The 23,160-nt window shown below is 41.7% G+C and overlaps 1 protein-coding gene across 1 annotated transcript; it reads right to left on the bottom strand.

Moving 5' to 3' along the window:
- Positions 1 to 289: 289 nt before the first annotated feature.
- LOC147891836 (uncharacterized) lies at positions 290 to 1,364 on the bottom strand. Its single transcript, XM_087388882.1, has 2 exons — positions 886 to 1,364; positions 290 to 780 (listed from the first exon to the last, which is right to left on the bottom strand). The coding sequence occupies exons 1-2, from the start codon at positions 1,030 to 1,032 to the stop codon at positions 715 to 717; spliced, it is 213 nt and encodes a 70-aa protein (XP_087245008.1). The 5' UTR covers positions 1,033 to 1,364; the 3' UTR covers positions 290 to 714.
- Positions 1,365 to 23,160: the final 21,796 nt, after the last annotated feature.

Raw genomic sequence — 23,160 nt, 5'->3', positions numbered from 1 at the left:
GCAAATAAGTAATATGTGCACAAAAACAAAGAATAAAAGAATATTAAGCTTCTAGAATAAACAAAGAGATCTCCAAGCTTCTAGAATATTAAGTATAACTGGACAACTGTTTCAAATACCTCCTGAAACTTTTGTAGCAAATCTGTTTACAAAGTCCAGAAAATAAGCAAGGCAAAAAGGCAGGGATGAAATAACCAATGCTCTGTCGGCTCCTTATGCTTATGAAAACATTGGAATCCTCTTTACATGGACAGATCACTTGAAAATATCAACCCAAGTAATGGACACTGTTTTTCTATTTCAAAGACTCGGAGCAGAATTCAAAGTTTTCAACCGCATTTGCACTCAAACATAGATCCAGTCATCATTAAGCAAGACCGGAACTAGAAGATTCAAAAGGACCCAAAGCGACTACAATAAGGAGCACAGACCTAAAGGTAAATGTTAAGATCAAGATATCACAACATAGTGATGGGACCTGTAATTGTATAAGCAACCAACTGTCTGATATTTGCAATCATGGATTGAAGTCACTCAAAGCTATAAAATTCTGACATGTGGAATGTGGCAATCTCAAAACACAATATCCACACAAGTTGCGAGAGGGTGTTTACAGCGTATGAAAGCTCATCAATCCAGAACAACCTCAACCGATTTCACTCGCTGATATTCAAAGCCGAGTAAGGGCCATGGATCTTGTAAGCGTCAAGCTTGTCAACGTTTCAAAGGAGGAGGCTGAAGTAGGATCTGCTCTGTCTCAATAGGGTCTGACGTCAAAAGCTGAGGTGCTGATCAAGGATCGACCAACAACTAAACGAAACAGTTTGTTGAGTACAATAAATCATCTAGAGATCAACTCTATTTCACCTTTCACCAAAAGGATACAGGGTCTCGCAGAACCGGTTTGGAATCGTCAGGAACAACACGGAACGGAGGTTTGCTGGCGCTTGTCTTGTGCTCAATCTGAGAACTGATGGCGTAGCCACCTTGAAGGACATTAGGAGGAGGAGTGAGATCACCGGAGGTCGCCATGCTCAGGTTGCTTGCATCAGTTTTGGCAACAAAGTTCAGGCAAAAAATGCAATGGGATGTCCCATGGCAGGCAGGGTAGACCCTAGGGATATGCAATAGAAATGAAGTTTACCGGATTTCAATCCTAACATGTGCCTGTAATGTAGGTCTCATAGAATCCTGTGAACTTCAGCCGGACATGCACCCCTTATTCGGATTGTAGGCGACAAGTAACTCTCTTATCGGACTGCTATCCGAAGCACGCATGTGCTCGACCTATTTGTCATAGGATGCAAGGTCGTAGTAGACTGCATAATTGATGGATCGAGGGGCTAGCTGGAACCAAGACATGATGGAAGAAGAACTGTGTGCCAAAGATCAAGCCTGTAGTATAATGATGATTAGAACCAATGCCAAAAATAGTCAATAAATGTTGTGGGGGTTAAAGGTCACTCTGCCTTTACCCCGGTTATGTACAATACTCAAACACATATATAAATGAATGAAAAAGAAGATTAGGGTGTTCTGCACCCACCAAAACTTGTGTGGCTCTCTGTTTCTCTCTCTCCCTCTTCCGTTCTTGCTTCCGTTGAGAGCACTCTCAACTGGTATTAGAGCCCGGGTGATCTAGCTAAGCATACGTGAATGCCTGGAGGCTCAGCAGCTTTGTGGGAGGAAGGAGAAGCTCTATGGGAAGCTTTGTGGGTGACTTTACTTGCATCCGAGTGTGCAGAGACCTTGGAGGAACCTTTGGAAAAGTCACTTTGGCTTTGCGAAGTGGTTTTGAGAGCCTGTTAAGTGTTTTTCAAAGAAAAAGTCGTTTTTTGAGCTTTTCCCTATTCCGTTCGATGACAGAGACTCCGTATTGACTTGTAGAGGCAACTATTGCTTGCTTTTGGTGTCCACTTCACTTCAAGAGCTTGGAAACACCTTCATTCTTGAATCCGGGATCATTTCATTGGATTTCTGACTCACTGTGTCAGTTTCTGCGTTTTTCTGCCCAGGTGTTGGAACTCAAGTTTGAAGCAACCATTTGCAGATCTGTCAGTTCCAATGGACTCAGGAGGTCCTAAAACTTCTATGTTGCTCATCATTCGCACTCGGTGGAGTTTACAAACAGCTCTGTTTCCAAAAACGTTTTTCAATCCGTGTGTTGGACCCAGTGATTGAGACCACGGTTTCCAAAACCGTCTATCTCATTGCGTTCCGGACGCCTAAAAACCCCTACCTGTCAATTCTTACGCGATTCGGTGGAGGATTTTCAGAGTTATAGATCTCTGTGTATTCGATTTCGTCTCTCTGTTATGCATTTTTCATTCTAAGGTTTTGAAACCTTAGATTTATGCCACATGGCAATGGATAAGTGTTGACTCTCATTTCTCACTCATCGGTTGGGATTTTGGAGTTCCGACAAAAGAGAGATATTTGCAGATTTTCTTGCTGAGTCCGATTATGCAATGGCGCCTATGTTTTGAGGCATCTCAGGTTCTATTTTCAGTAGCGGTCATTACCGTAGGATTATGATTTCTTGAGCATACCTTATGCAGATCACTCTGGTTGCAGTTTGAGCAGTGTGCGCTCATTCGTGGTGTGCATTGGGTTGCAGTGGATGATTTATAGGCCATTTGGATGCGCTGATAGGCCCAAAATGCCTTGTGGGATGCTATTTTTATGGACGCTTTGCACATGGATGCTATTTTATGCTGAGGGACAGCTTTGACACATTGCAGGTGATGCACTGATAGTGCTATGCTCTCTTGGATGAGATATTATTAATGCATATGCCAGTGGATGGTGTTTATGCTTGAGTCATTTGGCACTTATTGGCACTTTGGATTGCCATTGCAGTTGGCATTGTCTTTTGGGCTAGATTTGCTCATATGGATGCATAGTATATGCACATGAGTCAGATATCCACTCTGAAAGTTCAAGATGAAGACCATCCTAAGTGCATACGAGCTTTGGGATACTGCTACTGGGGTGGACATGAAGCCGATTGCGAGACTGAATCTAGCCAATGTAGCACAACAGATAGTACCAATTGTGGATGAGATTCTCACGTGGATAAGAAGAAATGCAGATGCGATGTGTTTTATTGTCTGCAATGTAAGTGATTCTATCATGGCATTAATACAACATGTCACCACAGCGGAGGAGGCATGGACGGTCTTGAAAAATCAGTACGAGACCATGAATCAGACGTAGATTCAGAATCTTGAGACTCAACTCGCAAACGAGAAACTATCTGAGTATGAAATGGTAGAGAAGTTCATCACCAGGGTGAAGAATCTGTGCGATCAGATGACTGCGATTGGCATCACCATCACCAGCGAGAATCTAGCACAAAGGTGCATACGGATTCTCCCACCAAAGTACGACAGTCTTATTATGGCGCTGAATACGTAGAACTGAAATTTGCCCCTCAACTTTGAGGATTTCAGTGCAATGCTTTTGGAGGAGGAGATGCATCAAAAGACGAGGACTGGAGAAGATGCGGCTTTCTTTGCTGGATCAAAGAAAGGTAAGGGTAAGGACTCTGGTAACCCATCTTCTTCTTATCATAAAAAGAGAAAAAAGAAGATCAAGTGCTTCTATTGCAACAAGGCAGGGCACAAGCAGAATGAGTGCCAGAAGAAGATTGCAGATGAGAAGAACGGAGTAAAGAAAGAGTCTAGCAACAGTGCACAGGCAGTACCAGTAGAACTATTCGTAGCAATTGAGGAGATTTGCATGGAGGTAGTTCATGTACCTACGGATGAACCTTGGATTATTAACAGTGGTGCATCGTGCCACATGACCAGTCAGAAGGATTGGTATACATCTCTACATCCGATAGGGAATGACATCCTGGTAGCAGTCGGCAATGATGCAAAATGTCCAGCAAAAGGAAAAGGTACGATTGCTCTCAAGTCAGATGAAGTTGTAAAACAGTTGTCCGATGTTCTTTATGTGCTAGATATCAAGAGGAACTTGTTGTCTCTTTTTGCGATCATGGATCGGGACCTCAAAGTTCACTTCGATAAGAATGGCGCACAGATTTTGGATCTTCAAGGGGTCATTGGTAAAGGTACACGGTGCAACAACATCTACGAACTCTCAGCTTTCAGTGCTCGAGCCGATGTGAAGAACACTAAGCTATGGCATGAGAGGTTTGGTCATCTAAACCTTAGTTCTTTAAAGGAGATGCATAAAAGTGGAATGATTGCAAACCTACCAGAAATTATAGATCTGCTCGATGTATGTGAAGCTTGCATGATGAGCAAGAAGCATTGGCAGCCCTTTCCTAAAGAGGCCAGCAGGGCAAAGGCTCCTCTAGAGCTCATTCACACAGACCTCTGCAGAAAGATGGAGACGGAAGCTTTGGGTGGTTCCTACTACTTTAGGATGCTAATCGATGACTACAGTAGAAGGATATGGATATACTTCCTGAAGGCTAAAGATGAGGCTTTTAGTAAGTTCAAAGAATGCATGTAATGGTCGAGAAAGAAACGGGGAGGAAGGTGAAGAAGTTGAGATCAGACAGAGGTGGCGAGTTCACATCAAGTGAATTCAAAAGTTACTGCAAGTCACGGGATCAAGAGTTCGAAACCCCCGCCACATACACCACAACAAAATGGAGTAGTAGAGCACAAGATGTGCGTCGTCTGTGAAATGGGCAGGAGTATGATGAAAGGGAAATATTTGCCAAAGACTTTCTGGGCTGAAGCATGTAACACGGTAGTTTACATTCTGAATCGTAGCTACACGAAGGCTATGAACGGGATGACTCCACTGCAGGCATTTTCTGGTAAGAAACCTTCAGTTGCACATTTCAGAGTTTTTGGATGTGACTGTTTTGTGCATGTCCCTGATGCTAACAGGACCAAATGGGAACCGAAGAGCCAGAAGTGTATTTTTATGGGCTACAGTGAAGAGGCGAAGGGTTACCATCTCTATAATCCTGTTACTAAGAAGATAATAGTAAGTCATGATGTGGTCTTCTCAGAATAGCTGCATCAATTGGAGGAGGATGCTTCCTTCCTAGACAACCAGGACCAAGATATCCATCCAATACAACCACCAATAGTAGAATGAACTCCCCCAATGGTGCTTGGGAGGATTCAATATAAAGAAGAGGAAGACGAGCCTTTAGAACCACAACATCAACGGCCATTCCCGAAGTAGGTAAAGCACCTTTTGGACGGCAGAGAACCTCTAGCCATTGAGGAGGAACCATCATCTGAACACCGCCGGTCCAAGAGATTAGAGGAGCAATGAAGGGCGCAGGAACACTTGCTCAACTATGCTTTGATGACAGTGATACTTTCGCTCCCACAGCTCGACTAACCACAATTCGTAGTGTTTTGGCTTTAGCAACACAGGAAAGTTGGCTTGTGTTTCAAATGGCTGTAAAATCTTCCTTTCTGAATGGAGATCTCAAGGAGGAGGTATACGTGGAACAACCACCAGGTTTTGTGATCTCTGGTTCAGAAGGTAAAGTCTGTAAACTAAAGAAGGCACTTTACGGGCTGAAACAGGCCCCATGAGAGTGGTACCAGTAGATTGATGCCTACTTTTTGCAAAACAGGTTCAGGAGGAACACATCTGATGCAAATTTGTATATCTATAGAGAAGGCGGTGGGTGTATGATCGTGGTCCTTTATGTGGACGACCTTGTCATAACAAGGAACCATGAAGAGAAGATCTCACAGACAAAGCAGTTACTAGGAAGAGAGTTTGAAATGACAGACCTCAGACTGATGCATTTTTGTTTCGGGATTGAAGTTTGGCAAGAGCCAAAATAGATCTTCATCTCACAGCTGAAGTATGCTGGAGAGATACTGAAGGCATTTGGCATGGCTGAGTGCAAGACAGTTGTCACCCCTATGGAGGTTGACGTGAAGCTCTCAAATGAGGATTCATCACCACTGGTGGATGAAGCGAAGTACAGAAGGATTGTGGGTAGTTTGATTTACTTGTGCAACACACAGTCGGACATCAGCTTTGCGATTGGTGTACTAAGCAGGTTTTCCAATAAGCCTCGGGAGAACCATTGGACGGCAGGGATGTGGGTGTTGAAATACATCAAAGGCACACTTGATTATGGCATCACCTATACCAAGGGCAACATCTTGACTGGATTCTGTGACTCGGATTGGGCAAGAGACGTGGACAGCATGAGATCAATGATAGGTTACTGTTTCTCACTTGGGTTTGGAGCTGTGTCATGGGTCAGCAAGAAGCAACCCACATTTGCTCTTTCTTCTACTGAGGCTAAGTACAAATCAACATGTTTTGCTTCTTGTGAGGCAGTGTGGTTGAGGAGGATTTTAGGGGACATGGGTGCAGTGCAGAACAAGCCTACGTAGTTATCATGTGACAATCAGAGTTGCATGGCGATTGCAAAGAACCTTGTGTTCCACGCTCGCACAAAACACATTGAGATTCAATATCTCTTCAATATCACTTTGTACATGAACTCATCATGGATGGAGAGGTCGACTTGGTGTACTGTCTGACTACAGAGAATGTTGCGGTCATCTTCACAAAGGCTCTTGGAAGAGACTTGTTGGAGAGGCATCTCCATCGACTTGACATTGGGCCATTGGCAGGAAAGTATTTCCACCTCATCTCTCTTTGCTAAGGCTTTAGCAATAAGGATTCAGAAGATGGACAGATGTCTGGGAAGGATGTAAGCTTGACTTTCTGCAATCCTTGACAGACATGGTCTGGGACCAAATTTCGTTGAAAGGCAGACAAGAACATGACACTCCATGTAAACCAAATGCAATAATGCAAACACGATTAAGATCTTTCTTCAAGTATATCATTTGAATGTGATATACGCATCAACATGTGTTTCTATCCTTAAGCTTGCATACAAAGTAAGGTTTCAGCTTCTCAAAGGACCTCAGCCCTATACAAATAGATGGATATGCAACTTTGAACACCCTAAAGAAGTCTGTCTGCATGGATAAGAAAAGAGCAAACTACGTACGTTATGTGGCACACTATAGCAACATGGTAGAAAATTTCAATATACAGAGATGGGGCACAACATGTATGCACTATACAACATTATTTGTGCTATACAAGGCTATAAACCCCTCAAAATCTACTACATAGCACACAGTTTGAGTGCACACATGGATGTGGAGCTAGGTATACTATATAGCTCACTGTTTGTGCTACTCAGACCTATATAGCAGACAATTTCAATATACATAGATACGACACACCATGTATGCTATATAGCTCATTATTTGTGCTATTCATCCCATAAGTCTTACCTCACAAGGCTTTATCTTTCATTGTTCCCACTGTCAATTGATTAGTATAGCTAATAGAATAGCCTTTCCTATTTGTGACTTTGAATGATGTACATATAATTAACTTGGAGAGGGTAGTACCTGGGCTAAAAAGCCTTTGATATGATGATTGGTTTCAAGAACTTCAAAAGAAAATTGCAAGCATCATGCTTCAAGTCCTAACTAGCATTAAGTAGGATATGACAATCCACATCTTCAGCACATGAAAAGAAACCCACTATATAGCCTTCCATGAAATTATAGATATCTCCCATACACTTAGGAGATAGTAATATTCTTTGTAATCCTCTCTTCTTCTTCATCTTGTTCCACTAGCTATCGAAGTGTACTTGGAAAGATCTATAATTTCATCAAAGGCACAACACAGGCTTCCATGAAATTATGGATCTCCTGTACACTTAGGAGAGATAGTAATATTCTTTGTAATCCTCTCTTCCTCTTGATCTTGTTCCACTGGTTGCCGAAGTGTACTTGGAAAGATCTATAATTTCATCAAAGGCTAGCACATAACACAGGCTTCCATGAAATTATTGATCTCCCATACACTTAGGTGATAGAAATATTCTTTGTAATCCTCTCGTAATCCTCTACTCCTCTTGATCTTGTTCCACTGGCTGCTGACGTGTACTTGGAAAGATCTATAATTTCATAAAAGGCTAGCACACAACACATGCAATTTGCCATTGTGGCTAGATTGGGGGTTTATTTTCATGTGCCATGAGGATTGGGACTCTAGACAATAGGGTAAATGAGGAGACAAAGGTGAAGATGCCCAACATAGTGAAGAGGAGACAAAGACTTTAGGATAGTGGGGGTAATGGAATATGATATGCAGCACACAAACAAAATGGTGGAACTACGCATGCTATGTAGCTCACTTTTTGTGCTATTCCAAGCACAAAATCAACTATATAGCACACAGTTTTAGTATATATAGTCGTGGCACACCATGAATGCTACATAGCACATTGTGTGTAGTGTACAACCAACAGAATAGAATATAGACATAGATGTGGAACTATGCATGCTATATAGCTCACTATTTGCACTATTCCAAGCATGGGATCAACTATATAGCACACAATTTGAGTATATATAGTCCTGGCACATTATGAATGCTATATAGCACATTGTGTGTGATGTACAATGGAATATGCTATGTATGTAGCACACAGACATAGATGTGGAACTATGCATGCTATATAGCTCATTGTTTGTGCTACTCCAAACATGGAATCAACTATATAGCTCAAAGTTTCAGTATATATAGTCGTGGCACACCATGAATGATATATAGCTATATAGTAGATAGTTTGAGTATAAATAGTCGTGGCACACAAGGTATACTATATAGCACATTGTGTGCTATACAACCCATAGAATGTGCTATGTAGCGTGAGTGTAGCGCATAGACAGATATGGAACTTTGGATGCTATATAGCTAACTGGTTCTTCTATTCAAACCATATAATTAGCTGTATAGCACATAGTTTGAGCATACATAGTTGTGGCATGCCAAGTATGCTTTATAGCAAATTGTGTGTGCTTCACAGCCCATAGAATATGCCATGTAGCACACAGAAAAAGTTGTGGAACTTTTCATGCCATATAGCTCAAAAAATGAACTATTCAAACCATAGAATCAACTATATAGCACACAATTTTAATAGTATGCATAGTCATGGCACACCAGTTCTGCTATGTAGCACATTGTGTGTGCTATACACCCCACAGAATGTGCTATATAGCACATAGACAAAGATGTGGAACTTTCCATGCTATATAGCTCACTGTTTGTGCTATTCAAACCATAGTAGCAATTATATAGCACATAGTTTGAGTATACATAGTCATGACACATGAGGTATGCCATATAGCAAATTGTGTGTGCTATACAACCCACAAAATATGCTATGTAGCATACAGACAAAGCTGTGGAACATTTCATGCCATATAGCTCAAATAGTGAGCTATTCAAACCACAAAATCATCTATATAGCACACAATTTTAGTAGTATACATAGTCGTGGCACACAATGTCTACTATATAGCACATTGTGTGCTATACACCCCAAAAAATATGCTTTGTAGCACATAGTTTGAGTGTACACAGATGTGGAACTATGTATGCTATATAGTGCACTGTTTGTGCTATTTAAACAATGAAATCAGCTATAAACTAGACAATTTCATTACACATAGACATGGCACAATGTGTATGCTATATAGCACACTATTTCTGCTATTCAAGTTGTTGAATATGCTATCGAGCATAGTATTTCTTCTCTTTAGCCTACTGGATCTTCTATATAGCACACTCTTTGAGTATAAATAGATGGGGCACACTATGTATGCTACATAGCACATGGTTTATGCTATTTAGCTCACCAAACGATTATGGATAAATTTGTCTAAGAAAAAAGGCATAAATAAGAGTGTGTGCTTGTATGTATGGCAATAGTATAATAAAATATGGTGTGCATAGGGCCCAGGGTTGAGATGGCAGGGCATGACCATGAGATGACCATGTGCCACCCTTCCACGTAAGAGGACCCATAAGGTGTGTTGTATATAATCCATGGTAGTAATATTATAAAATGTAAGGTGGCATGGCTCCTCCATGTGCCACCCCTCCACCTAGGCTGCATTTAGTGAGATATGGCTCAAAGTCCATGGGAGAAGTAATATAAAATAGGTGGAGATGGATATCATATTGGGTTATTCCCTCCATATAGGATAGGCCCATGTGGGGGAGGTATAGATAGTCCAAGGATGCAAGTTAAATAATGGGGAAAGTAGGATGAGGTGGCAAGATTCCTTGTGCCAACCCTCCACTTTTCCTCCTAGAGGTTTGAACATATTATAAAATTGGGAGAGACAAAGGGAGTATCATAGACTTGAGATATGGGGCTTGATTTATGTGGAAAAATGAGGCAAAGGGTTGTCGCACACAATTGAGAGTGTGTAACCACCTAGCCCACATGGGAGACTTTCCCACACACACCATACATGTGGGAGGATGCATTTATTGGGAGAGAGCCCCTCTCTTGGCTATAAAAGGAGGGGGCTATTCCTTGATGAGAAACGCTCATTCTTGTAAAGCCACCTAGCTTGTACTTTGATTTCCCCCTTCCCTTCCTTTCAAATAAAGCATGGTCCTCTTCCCTTGATGTCTCCCTCTTTACATTCCTCCTCCCATCGTGTATATGCTTCTCTTGCCCCTCTCCCTTTCCCCTTGTGCCATAGTCTCCCTCTTCATTCCCTCCCCTTCCAATCCCATTTCCCCTCCCATGATAACGTTTCGCCCTCACGTTCTCCTTTCCTCTATGGCCCTTGAGCGTCGCCATGCTTAGGGTCTAGCCTCTTGTCTGATTTCTTTTTCGGCTAATAGAAATGGTGTGGCTGCTGGGATCGAAATCTCCACGGCTAGTGGTATAAAATATGTTACTCCTATGACTGGGTGCGGCACTACGGCCTCTTCCGTGCATAGTTCTCTTCTTTTGCACCTCTAAACTGTGTGCCTTCCCTATCTCTATGGCTGCAAAACCTCCTTGCTTGTGCACTTTCAGTCTGACTGCTTCCTGCTCACGGTTCCTACGTGTATTCTGGTTGACCAATCTTCTACTCGTACCGGTCGCATCTGCAGAACTGTACCATCTGTGCTATTGCATGCGCATTCGATTCGTGCGTCTACTGTGTTCACTGCGCGATAGTTTTTTGGGCTGAGGACTACGTCTTCTAGTTGTGGACAATTTTCTTGCTTTGCATGTCTACTACGTTCACCCATGCGACAGTTTTTTGGGCTGCTACGTCTTCTGGTCACGGACAGTTTTTCTGAGTTTTTGCAAAACTTTTGCAAAACTGCAGAAACTCTTTCTCTTCTTCTTCTCCTCTCCTCTCCTCTCTTTTTATTAAAGAGTAGGATTTGAACCCAAGACCTCCCCCTTCACAAAAGGGAGACTTATCATTGGGCCAACAAGTTGGAAGTGATGAAAATGTAATGATTTTTGTTTATATATTGAAATCTCGGGAACTGTAACTCTCTAACTGTGGGGAGTTTACTCTTGCTGTAAAAGCCAAAAGTACTTCATTTCATGTGCTCTATTCACATCTCTTGCTAGATCGCCGATTCGGAACTTTTCCAAGTCCACCTCATGGACACACGCCACACGAGGAGGGTGGATATTTATGTCACTTCTTGACGCATTTAAGGATTTGGTGCCTGGTCCTCCGCGGCTTACGGCTACCAATTCACGAGATCTCTTCCTTGATCTTCATGTCGGCCTTCAATGACTGATTGTCCAGTGCATTGTTCAAGGAGATGACGGGTGGGATGATACACTGTGGATGATTCATGGTGAAGAACTACTGATACGCTCGAAGATTTTTGATTTTAATTCTACTCATTGTGTGGTGATCGAACTACTTGCTGCTTCAGAGGTAATTAAAACGGTGTCCTTCATCGAAGGGTGGGATGATCCCCAAGCTTGGGGGGAGATTTGGCACATTTGCTTATTAATTCCTATGGATAAGCTCATCTTGAATGGTTTATTCTCAATCTCACTACAAAGGTTTCTAGGCCGTGGCTATGGTTGGTAATGTTTCGACCAAGGAATCCATTTGTACCTAATCAACCTTTTGTGCCTCATTTAGAGCTTCAAGTTGTAATTCTTTTTGGTCTAAAAATAAACTATCAACAAAGATTGCAAGTTTATTTGGTGCTGAACGTTTGGCTCAAGTGTTGAATTCTCCCCACCCTCTCCTTCTACCTATCTTGGACTACCGAGAAACTTGGGATGTCCGAATTTTAGTCTTGGTGTGATGACATCTTGGATCCTTCAATTTAATGGAGCTTGCAAACCTTCGACCAAGGCTGCTAGCGTGGGTGTGAAGCTCACTTCACCGGGTGGTGAGGAGTATTGTTATAGCAAGTCTGCACCTGCAAGTACTTGCAATCAAGTTGAGTACTCGGCGCTCATTTTTGGGCTACAAAAGGCACAAGAACATCACGTTAAGCAACTTGAAGTGCAATGAGATTCTCAACTAGTGTGTGAACAAGTTAGTGGAAGGTGGAAGGTGCGGAGCAAAGGCTTGGTTCCATGACATCAACAAGCATTGGAACTTTGCAACCAATTTGAAGAGGTAAAAATTCAACATATCCCTCAAGCTCGAAATCTAGTTGCTGATTTCTTGGCACATGAAGCTTGTACTTCAATCACGCATGACGCGAGTGGAAGCACCACCCCAACAAAGCCGCAAGCCATGAAGGAGGGTGATCATTTGTAAGGAATGCAAAGGTTGTGGTCATCATGAAACTAAGTGTTGGGCATACTTGATACGAGTTCACCGACTTCGGAAGATCATCAGAAAGGTCCTCAAGGACATTGCTCAAAAGAAGGATGCCAGACCACACACCTTTGAAGAAATAGCATGGTGACTACAAGAATTGGAAGAAGCTGAAGGTGATGTGCAAGCTCTCCAACTATTGACATTTGTCATGGCATTCTTGTTTGCCTTGATGAACAACCTCATGCAACGCCGCGTCTCTAACCCTCCCTTGTAAAGATGGACATGATATCATGAGGGTTGGTCCTTTTAAGATTGTCTATGTGCTATTCTATGCTAAAGATTCTTCCCGTGTAGTATTTCACAATACACCAGTCACACCCTACCCTGCCTATGTGTGCTTTGTGGATGTATCTTCACCCGATTTTCAGTTCAAGCTTCCTCTTTCTATTGTTTATCCATAGATAAGCCTCGTCTTGCCACTCTCTTTTCCATCTTCCAAGCATGGCTGACATTCCCGTGTTTTGTGGATGAGTGGAAGAAAATCCAAATGAGTATCTTGTGGCCTTCAAGTGCCGTTGTGTTTCTCTCAGCTTTCTTACTGAAGACAGATGGTTGTTGGTTCTTCCCACATTTCTAGAGGGTTTGGCTCAAGTGTGGTATGAGAAGCATGCTGAAGACATTTGCCAAAGCTGGCCAAGGTTGATACCAATGATGATTGAGTATTTCGGCAAAGAAGAGGAGCTGGAGAATGTGTACGTGCAGGTGGCAAACTTGAAGCAGTCAAAAGGTGAGATGGCACATTGATATGTGGATCGAGCGGTGGTGCTCCTGGACCGTTTAATTGCCACACAGGAGGACAATGCCAGATTTTGAGCTGGAATGACTCAGCATGTGCTGGGCTACCTTGTAGTAGGAGCAAGTGACGAATTCTACCTCAAGCTTAAATGGGAGAATCTAGAAACTATGGTGCTAGCACATGAGATTGCTCAAAAGTTTGATAAAGTTCAGTCTGTCCCCGCTTCAAAGAAGACAATTGTCCCTCTACAACCCCCTCAATTCTTGCAACAAACAACCTGGGGGATCTAACTCAAGGGCATACCCCCACCCCTCATCAGAGATGTATCCACCGCCTCCACCTCAAATGTATGGTCCTCCCTTAGATGCTTACCCTCAACAAGGTGTATATTCTCACCCTCTGCCTCGAAGATTTCCCTAGCCTCGCCCACAAGCCCCCCTCCTTTCTACTCCCTCGGCCCCTCTAGCTAAAGAGGCCCCCCTTGCAATAGAACCTGGAGTCAATAACCTAGCCAAGGCCCTAAATGATCTTTGGCTTGAGATGGTGGGCATCAGAAATCAAGCCAACCACCCTCCAAGAGACCGTGCTAATGTTGTATGCTATGAGTGCCACCAGAAGGGTCATTATCGCACGGAATGTCCCAATATTCCAAGGGTGAATCTTCTAAGTGAATCAGGCACTGAGGATTCTGACGTAGAGATCCTTGACCTTGGGAAAAGAAGTCGTACCACCTCGGACCCCTCTCCACCCGCCGGGCCACCCTAGGAAGAAGGTGTCCTTCTCAGAGCCCTCAGATGCTGAGATGGCAGACCCACCAACAGAGAAGACTAAAAGATCCCATAGGAGTAAGTGGTCACCCTCGGATTTTCCCATCGGCTCAGGGCAAGAAGACTATTCGCTCGTTCAAGACCTTGCTCATTGTTCTTTGAGCATCATGCTCCCTCAACTAATAGCATTAAGCCCTAAGGTGAGATGTGAGCTGCAGCAAGGGCTCTCAACAAGGAGGAACAAGAAAAAGGGAAAGGTAAGAGAGGTATCTTCTATCTTTGAAGAAATTGATCGGCACCCACATACAGTCGATGTCATTATAGATATTTGTCATGTCAAAAATGTGTGTGTTGATGGGGGAGCTGCATGTAATATCATGGTATTGAATTTGAAATGTACAAGGCGTTCCTCCACTCGAATCAAGGTAGCAAATGGTTGACGACTTGCCACCTTGGGAGTCATTGAGGATTTTCCCATCACTGTCAATGGGTTGACCACCACCGTCAATTTCTATGTAGTGGACATTGAAGATACAGGCAGGAGTTACCCAGCCATACTCGGGAGACCATGGTTGAGAAAGAGTGATGTGGTCAGCTATTGGAAGATAGGACACATTTCTTTTGGTGCTTCTAAGGAGAAGATCTTGATGCAACCCGGTGCCATGGAACTAGAAGAAGAAGAGGAGCAAGACAGTGATACTCTCTCATCCTCGGTGTCTAAATCAATGGAAGAATCAGACGGGGGGGAGGAATTCTCAGAGGAGGAAGTTTACATGATGGGGGTGTCTCTGACCCCGCCATCTACAGAAAAGGTAATAGCTAGTCCTCAACAGCTTGAATCTATGCTTTCCCTAGACCTCACTCCAAGTGAGAAAGACGAGTTCCTGGAAATGTTCAAAGATTTCCCTGACCTCTTTGCAACTAGCTACCACCACCTTCGCCATGTGACTGCCATAGAGCACAAGATAGAGCTGAAGCCTGATGCAAAGCCTGTGGCTCAAAAGTATCGGAGATTAGGGCCCCTGCAGATTGATGCTTTGCACTCGAAGTTGTAGAAGCTTGTAGAAGCTGGGTTTATTGTTCCGGTTCACAATACTGAATGGGTTTCACCAATGGTAGTCACCCCAAAGAAAAACAACAAGTGGCAAGTCTGCATCGACTATAAGAAACTCAATGCAGCCACCAAGAGGGACCATCATCCTCTTCCCTTTGAAGACCTCATTATTGAGAAGGTAAGTGGTCATGAGATGTATACTTTCTGTGATGTTTACTCTAGGTTTTATCAAATCAGAATTGCTGAAGAAGATGTGCTGAAAACCACATTTGCCACACCTTGGGGCACATTTGCATTCAAAGTAATGCCATTTGGCCTCACCAATGCTCCTGCTACCTTGCAGATGGTGTTTGCTCCTTATTTGGGGGATCTCTTGGAGGTGTTTTTAGATGATTTTTGTATATTCTCGTCACGTAAGGAGCACATCATGAAGATTAGGTTGGCCTTCCAAAGGGTCAATGATGCGAATGGCACTCTCAACCCTGAGAAATGCACCATTGGAGCTACCCAAGGAAGGTTACTGGGACATATTGTCTCATCTAAGGGCATTGAGCCTGACCCCGAGAAGGTAGAAGCTATCGTCAAGCTCTCCCCACCAACAACCAAACGTCATGTATGCTCATTTGTCAATCTAGCAGGATACTATCACCGCTTCATTGATCAATATGCTACTTTGACATGACCCATGACTATGCTATTAAAAGATGGGGTTGATTTCTCTTAGGATGAGGATTGTGATCATGGGTTTGCACAAATCAAGAATGCTTTGGCTTCAGAACCCATTCTATGCAATCCTGATTGGTCAAAGACTTTCTATATCAATCTTGGGTTTGGTGAGCACACTCTGGCAGGTATTCTTCTCCAGCAAGGGGATGATTGGTTCATGTATCCCGTTCGATTTGCTTCTCGACAATTGCTCGACACTGAGCGATGCTATTCAGAGGCTTATTCAGAGGCTAACAAGCATGCCTTGTCTTTGGTGTTCTACATTGAGAAATTTAGGCATTATGTGGCTGGAAAGTCCTTCATTATACTCATTAGCACTAGTCTTGCAAAGCAAGTTCTTCAATCACCAAACCCCATGGGCCGGTTGGCCAAATGGTTGGCTGTTTTACAAGAATATGATTTTTCTTTTAAAATTGTTCCAACTTGAAGAATGCTTTGATTGATTTAGAGGAGTGCCTTGATGTAACCCTTGTAGTGGCCATAGAAGTTGGGGATCCATGGTATGGTGGTATCTATAGGTTTCTGACTGCTTTCTCTTTTCTCCAGAAAGTACTAGCTATGAGAGAAAGAAGATCCGCAGATATAGTAGGTGCTACACCCTCCTTGATGGGGTGTTGTGCCGTCAAGGCATGGATGGGGTACTAAGATGGGCCATTGATGCAGATGAAGTACCTAAGGTATTGAAGCATTATCATGATGGATTTTGTGGAGGCCACTATGCCAGTGACTATACAGCTAAGAAGATTTTACATGCTGGATACTATTGGCCGACCTTGTTCAAGGATCTCACTTTGTATTGCAAAACCTGTGAACCATGCCAATACTTTGGTAGGAAGGATTTGCGTCCTGGGCAACATCACCCAGTGATGTCCATCCATCCGTTTCAGGAGTAGGGAATAGATTTTGTTGGGGGCCCTTGCCCATGACCGCCTGCAAAAAGAAGTATCTTTTGGTAGCCACTCAGTATGTCACTAAGTGGGCTGAAGCTATCGCCCTCCCCGCTGCAAAGGGTAAGGCAGTTTCAAATTTCATATTTGGACATATCTGCACAAGGTTTGGGACACCCATGGAAATTGTCTCTGACCATGGGAGTCCATTCTTAAATGAGGCAGTGGAGTTACTCATGGATTGCATGGGTATTGATCATCACACTTCTAGCATCTATTATCTAGCATCCATGGGTCAAACAGAGCGGACCAATGGCCTCCTTTGTAAAATTATGGAAAATGGCCACAGGAAACAGGAGCCAGTGGGATCAGAAGGTCACTGAAGCCGTGTGGACTTACAACATCACTCATAAAACGTCTACAGGTCATAATCCTTTTGAGTTGGTGTATGGAATTGAGGCAGTTTTACCACTAGAGATAGAGATTCCAGCCTTGAGATTGGCACAAGAACAGAGGATGACAGAAGATGAACATGTAGAGGCCAGATTGGTGCAACTTGAGAAGCTAGATGAAACCCGATGCCTTGCACTACACCAAACAGAGATCCAAAAGAATCGACAAAAGGCCCGCTTGGATGCTAAGATCACAAGGGATGGGAAAGATGCTTTGCTAAGGGGGATGTGCTATGCTTTGATAACAGATTGGACCACCAAATGGATAAGAAGTTTTTGCCACTATGTATCGGTCCATACAGTCATCAAGGAACGTAGCAATGGGTCTGTACAAGTTCAGGAGATGCATGAACCATATGGAAAGAAGGTGATCAACAAGCGTTACCTCAAGCCTTTCTTTGTGCGTGATGGACCTAGGCATGGAAATGCTGTGCATTCCCTACTTGGGGGGGGGGACTGTTATCGATAAATTTGTCTAAGGAAAAAGGCATAAATATGAGTGTGTGTTCGTATGTATGGCAATAGTATAATAAAATATGGTGTGCATAGGGCCTAGGGTTGAGGTGGCAGGGCATGACCATGTGCCACCCTTCCACATAAGAGGACCCATAAGGTGTGTTGTACATAATCCATGGTAGTAATACTATAAAATGTAAGGTGGAATGGCTCCTCCATGTGCCACCCCTCCACCTAGGGTGCATTTACTGAGATATGGCTCAAAGTCCATGGGAGAAGTAATATAAAATAGGTGGAGATGGGTATTATATTGGGTTATTCCATCTATATAGGATAGGCCCATGTGGGGGAGGTATAGATAGTCCAAAAATGCAAGTTAAATAATGGGGAAAGTAGGATGAGGTGGCAAGATTCCTTGTGCCAACGCTCCACTTGTCCTCCTGGAGGTTTGAACATATTATAAAATTGGGAGAGGCCAAGGGAGTATCGAGGGAGTATCATAGACTTGAGATGGGGCTTGTTTAATGTGGAAAAATGAGGCAAAGGATTGTCACACACAATTGAGAGTGTGTAATCGCCTAGCCCACATGGGAGACTTTTCCACACACACCATACATGTGGGAGGATGCATTTATTGGGAGAGAGCCCCTCTCTTGGCTATAAAAGGAGGGGGCTATTCCTTGATGAGACACACTCATTCTTGTAAAGCCACCTAGCTAGTACTTTGATTTCCCCCTTCCCTTCCTTTCAAATAAAGCATGGTCCTCTTCCCTTGATGTCTCCCTCTTTACATTCCTCCTCCCATCGTGTACACGCTTCTCTTCCCCCTCTCCCTTTTCCCTTGTGCCATAGTCTCCCTCTTCATTCCCTCCCCTTTCAATCCCATTTTCCCTCCATGATAACGTTTCGCCCTCACGTTCACCTTTCCTCTATGGCCCTTGAGCGTCTCCATGCTTAGTGTCTAGGCTCTTGTCTTGATTTCTTTTCTGGCTAATATCAAGTATACCATACATCATAATGTTTGGCATATAGCACACCACGTATGCTATGTGCCTCATGTTGTATGTGCTATGAATAGTACACTGGTTGTATAGTGCCCTAGTATGCTAAACAACACAAAATGCATGCTATGTGGCATATTGTGCATGCTATGAAGTATTTTATTTATAGCCCATTTTATTGCTATGTAACAGACTTATACACATGCTATTCATATAACACATTAATGCATCATTTCTTTTCAAAAAGCATATCAAAAACTGCTATAAAGCACACAGCCACAACTCACAACAAACAATATGTATAGAAACTGATCTTACCTAGGAATCATTAAGGAAATGTATTGGGTGCTTCTTATATTCATTTTTTGCAATTCGATGATGATAAATGTCCTTCTTATTTAGTGTCACCCTTGTTTGTTCTATCAAAAATTTGATGACGAGTTCCCTTAATTCAAAGCTCAACACATCATTATGGGATTTTCATTTGCAAAGATCGAAAGACAACTTTCTTCCATCCTCATCATTTGAAAACCTGTTAAGTGGTGAGTAAAAATTCATAGGGTGTATGTTCAGCACTCTTGAAGCTCTTGGAATAGAAATTTTGTTCTCATTTAATGATGCCACTACAATGGTTTGTATGCTTCACTTCACAAATAGTTATGTGTTAGATTTGGGATTCTTCAATTCTTGTAATGACCTCTTTAATGCTGATAGAATTATCGACATGTTGGTCACCAAGACACTTCAAAATGCATTCATCATTCATCACTGATTGAATGATTTCTGACCTCTCTCTCCTACCAAAAGGAAGTGATAACTGCAAAATTCTATTGACTATTTTACCTGCAGTCTCTTTCTTCTTTGCTTCAACATCCATTGAAAGGTCATTGGTTTGTGTTGCTAGTTTTCTTTTCCTTCGCTCCCATCTCTTATTAGCTTCATATTTTTGTATAATCTATGATTCATAACCGTGTGAGTTACAGATGCACAGGCAAGAATAGATGCAGAAGACTGGGAGAGCGGGGAAGATACTATAAAATCTTCCACATTAAATAGTAGAAACTATGCATACCTCATCAATGGTTGCAGGGAAGATTCACGAGTAGTTTCATACATTGCTTGGTCAGAGAAGAGGATGTGTAGACAAGAAGCGTATAATACTAACGTCAAGGTTCAGAGAGACAACAAGAGAGATAAGATGTAAGATTGTAGCAGATTCAAATTGTGAGACAAACAAAAACATAGCAGGAGAACATAGAAAAGACTGGGTAGGTCCCATCGACATGGTTTGCCGTTATAGTAGATGCCCACGTTCTGGTTGCACGTAATAGAACTTCTTTAAAAAATATCCTTTGCTTTTTGCTTTTTTTGCTTTCATAACACGTGTCTAGGACACAACTATTTTGGACACCTTACCTTGCTCCAATTGGGAGACTACTCATCTCCATTTTATGTTAGTTGATAGTTGTATATATATTTTTTAAAAATAGGTTGTAGAGTTGGTAGTAGCATATTATTATTTAATCTAAATTTATTTTATAGATATATAAGAGTTTATTTATATATGTTGAAAATGATATTTTGATGTGTATTAAAAATGTTACTACACTATTATATGTAGAGCTGGTTAGCAGCATGTCATTATTTGTAAGAAAACTCTATTAGCTCAAGATGCCACGTATATGTTCATCAAGAATTTTTGAATTTATCATGTATAAATGACATTCCTGCAAGTTTTATAGTAACTTTTGGACATCTTTATTTGAGAACCTTGGGGTTAAGGTATATTTTTCCTCATCTTTTCATCAACCATGTAATGGCCCATTTAAAGTAATAAATAGTTTATCTTCAATATGCTTAAAGATCAACCAATGACTTGGGACAAGGACGCACCTCTTATAGTTTTTCTATAATAATAACATCTCATTTAGCAATGGGAGGTATTTACCTATTCTTGTTATTATATTGACCCACATACTTTCCAATGACTTGGGATAAGTACACACCTCTTGTAGTTTATCTATAATAATACATCTCATTTGACAATGGGAAGAGATAAAATCTATGGGAAGGGTTTACCTATTCTTGCTATTAGATTGACCCACATAGTAGAGGCAGCTAATTATTTACCAAAAATTATGAGAATATCCTTCAAGAAGTTAAGGAGACAATTAGTCTTTTCCAAAAGTAATATATTTAGAGCAAGATAATTAGACAAGAATGTTAGAAAAGAGAAGAGGAGTTCTCAAGATAAAGAGTACTCAACTTTGGAGAAGGATATGAAAGAGACCACACAAGAGGATAAGGAACAACACATGAGAATAAGGACCAACACATGAAGATGGTATTTATATGAGTCTTGCAACAATAAGGCTAGTTACTTAAGTGATTTACATGTGGACATTGTTGGGCTTCCACAAGCATATTTGAGGCTTCTCTGCATATAGTGCCTCTTGTAACTTATGAGGATAGCAACACTCCTCCATTTTGACAATGACAACTCTCTTCTGAATGATGGAAAATGTATAAGAAAAAAATGAAAGTCTTACAACTTTCCTTATGTGAAGGTCAAGGGTAATGTCTACTCCAATATAATATAAAGAAAATATACATAGGCATGTCATATCCAAGATACCCATTAAAAAATGAGGATACAAGATTAAATAGATTCATGAACAAAGTAAGTCGCTATTAGTAGTAAGCTTCCTCTATTTTTTTTGCCACTGAGAGCTCACCAAAATTATGGACGAGTCCATTATCTAGATGAACAAAAAGAATAGTGTGAACAAGCTCATCTTCCTTTCATGAAATCAGGGTTTGTTTAAAACCGTTTTTAATTTAAAAAATACGCATTTTTGGGATCTAAAAATGTTCCAATCATCCAAAATTGCATTTTTAAGAACCGGTTGACCAAATACTTACCACATGATGCTCCAAACTTATCACACGATACTTCAAACATACTACATGGTAAAATCATATTACCACATGTTAATTTGGCAGGCACCTATAGTCACAATTTTCCCTGATGTGAAGTTTTGAAAAATCGTCAAAAGGCATCTATGTTTACAATCAGTTTTAGGGTTTTTGGTCCTTCTGAGCTCATTTCTAGTGTCAGATTTTCTAAATCATGTATCTAGAGTTATTTTTTTTAAATGCCACATATGATCCTTGATATCTCAACCATGGTGGACATGGAGAAGTTGATATATGCACATAATTGTATCTATTATTTATGTAGATAAATTGAATGCCTTAATCTAATCCATAGATATGATTAAGACCAATGCATAAATGTGTGAAAAATATTCTCACACTTTTCAGGATGCCAAAAAAACTTAACAAAGTTTTTTCTGCCTTTTATATAGGATTCTTGGTGTCTTTGGGGTTTGAATATTTTTGTCCATATGGTATGTGTGAGTTTATGTCAATTGGGGAGTGGATTAAGGGTTTTATGAGGGAGCTAACAAAAGCTCACAAATTTTGTTCAAATCCTAAGAAAGATCGCAATTAAAAGCTTGTAAAAGGATTTTCCCCCTTCATCCTCTTATGGATCCTCTCCTCTCCTATAATACCACACATTCTTCTTACATCCATTGAATTTATAATAGCTAAAGCAAGAAATTACTCCATTTACCAGTTTCAAGATCTAGATCATCCACACCAAACACCCACATGGTAGTTCAAGTTGGGGATACCAATGTGAAACTTATCAAAATAATTCCTCTACAAAGTATTGTACCCGTCAAACACATACACATGATGATAGAAGCACAATGATGCATATTTTTGAATAATTGTGCCCAATAGACACATACACATGATGATACAAGTACTGTTTATGAATGGTGCATGATAAAAAATTTAGAAAATATGGAGAGAGAAAGAGAGAGAGGGAGAGAGAGAGAGAGAGAGAGAAAGAGAGAGAGGGAGAGAGAGGGAATGAAACTTCTCTACTAGAAGAGTAGGGAGGGAAAGAAAGAGAGGGAGGGAGAGGGAGAGAGAGAGAGAGAGAAGAGAAGAGGGAGACTTAGGGAGAGAGAAAGAGAGAGAGGGAGAGAGAGAGAGACAAATCTTAGCGGCCAAGAGGATAGAGGTAGGGAGGTAGAGAGAGTAAGAGAGAGAGAGAGGGAGAGAGAGAGAGAAGAGGAGAGAGAGAGAGAGAGGAGAGAGATGGAGAGAGAGAGAAATAATTACAAATCCTAGGGAGAGAGAGAGAGATAAAGAGAGAGAATGAAAAATCTTAGCCGCCATGGGAGGGAGAGAAAGAGAGAGTTGAGATAAACTAAGAGAGAGAATGAGTGGGATGAGGATAGAGAGGGAAACACATAAGAGTTGTCAGAGAGAGAGAGAGACAGAGATTAAGAGAGAGAATGAGGTGTCTTGACTATGGCTAGAGAGAGATTTAGGAGT

Source organism: Dipteris shenzhenensis, chromosome 17, assembly GCF_047967505.1.
Source record: "Dipteris shenzhenensis isolate YYH24624 ecotype China chromosome 17, Dip_SZ_1.0, whole genome shotgun sequence".
Taxonomy (NCBI): Eukaryota; Viridiplantae; Streptophyta; class Polypodiopsida; order Gleicheniales; family Dipteridaceae; genus Dipteris; species Dipteris shenzhenensis.
The sequence above is the reverse complement of the archived record's forward strand: the minus strand, read 5'-3'. Positions and strand labels throughout refer to the sequence as shown.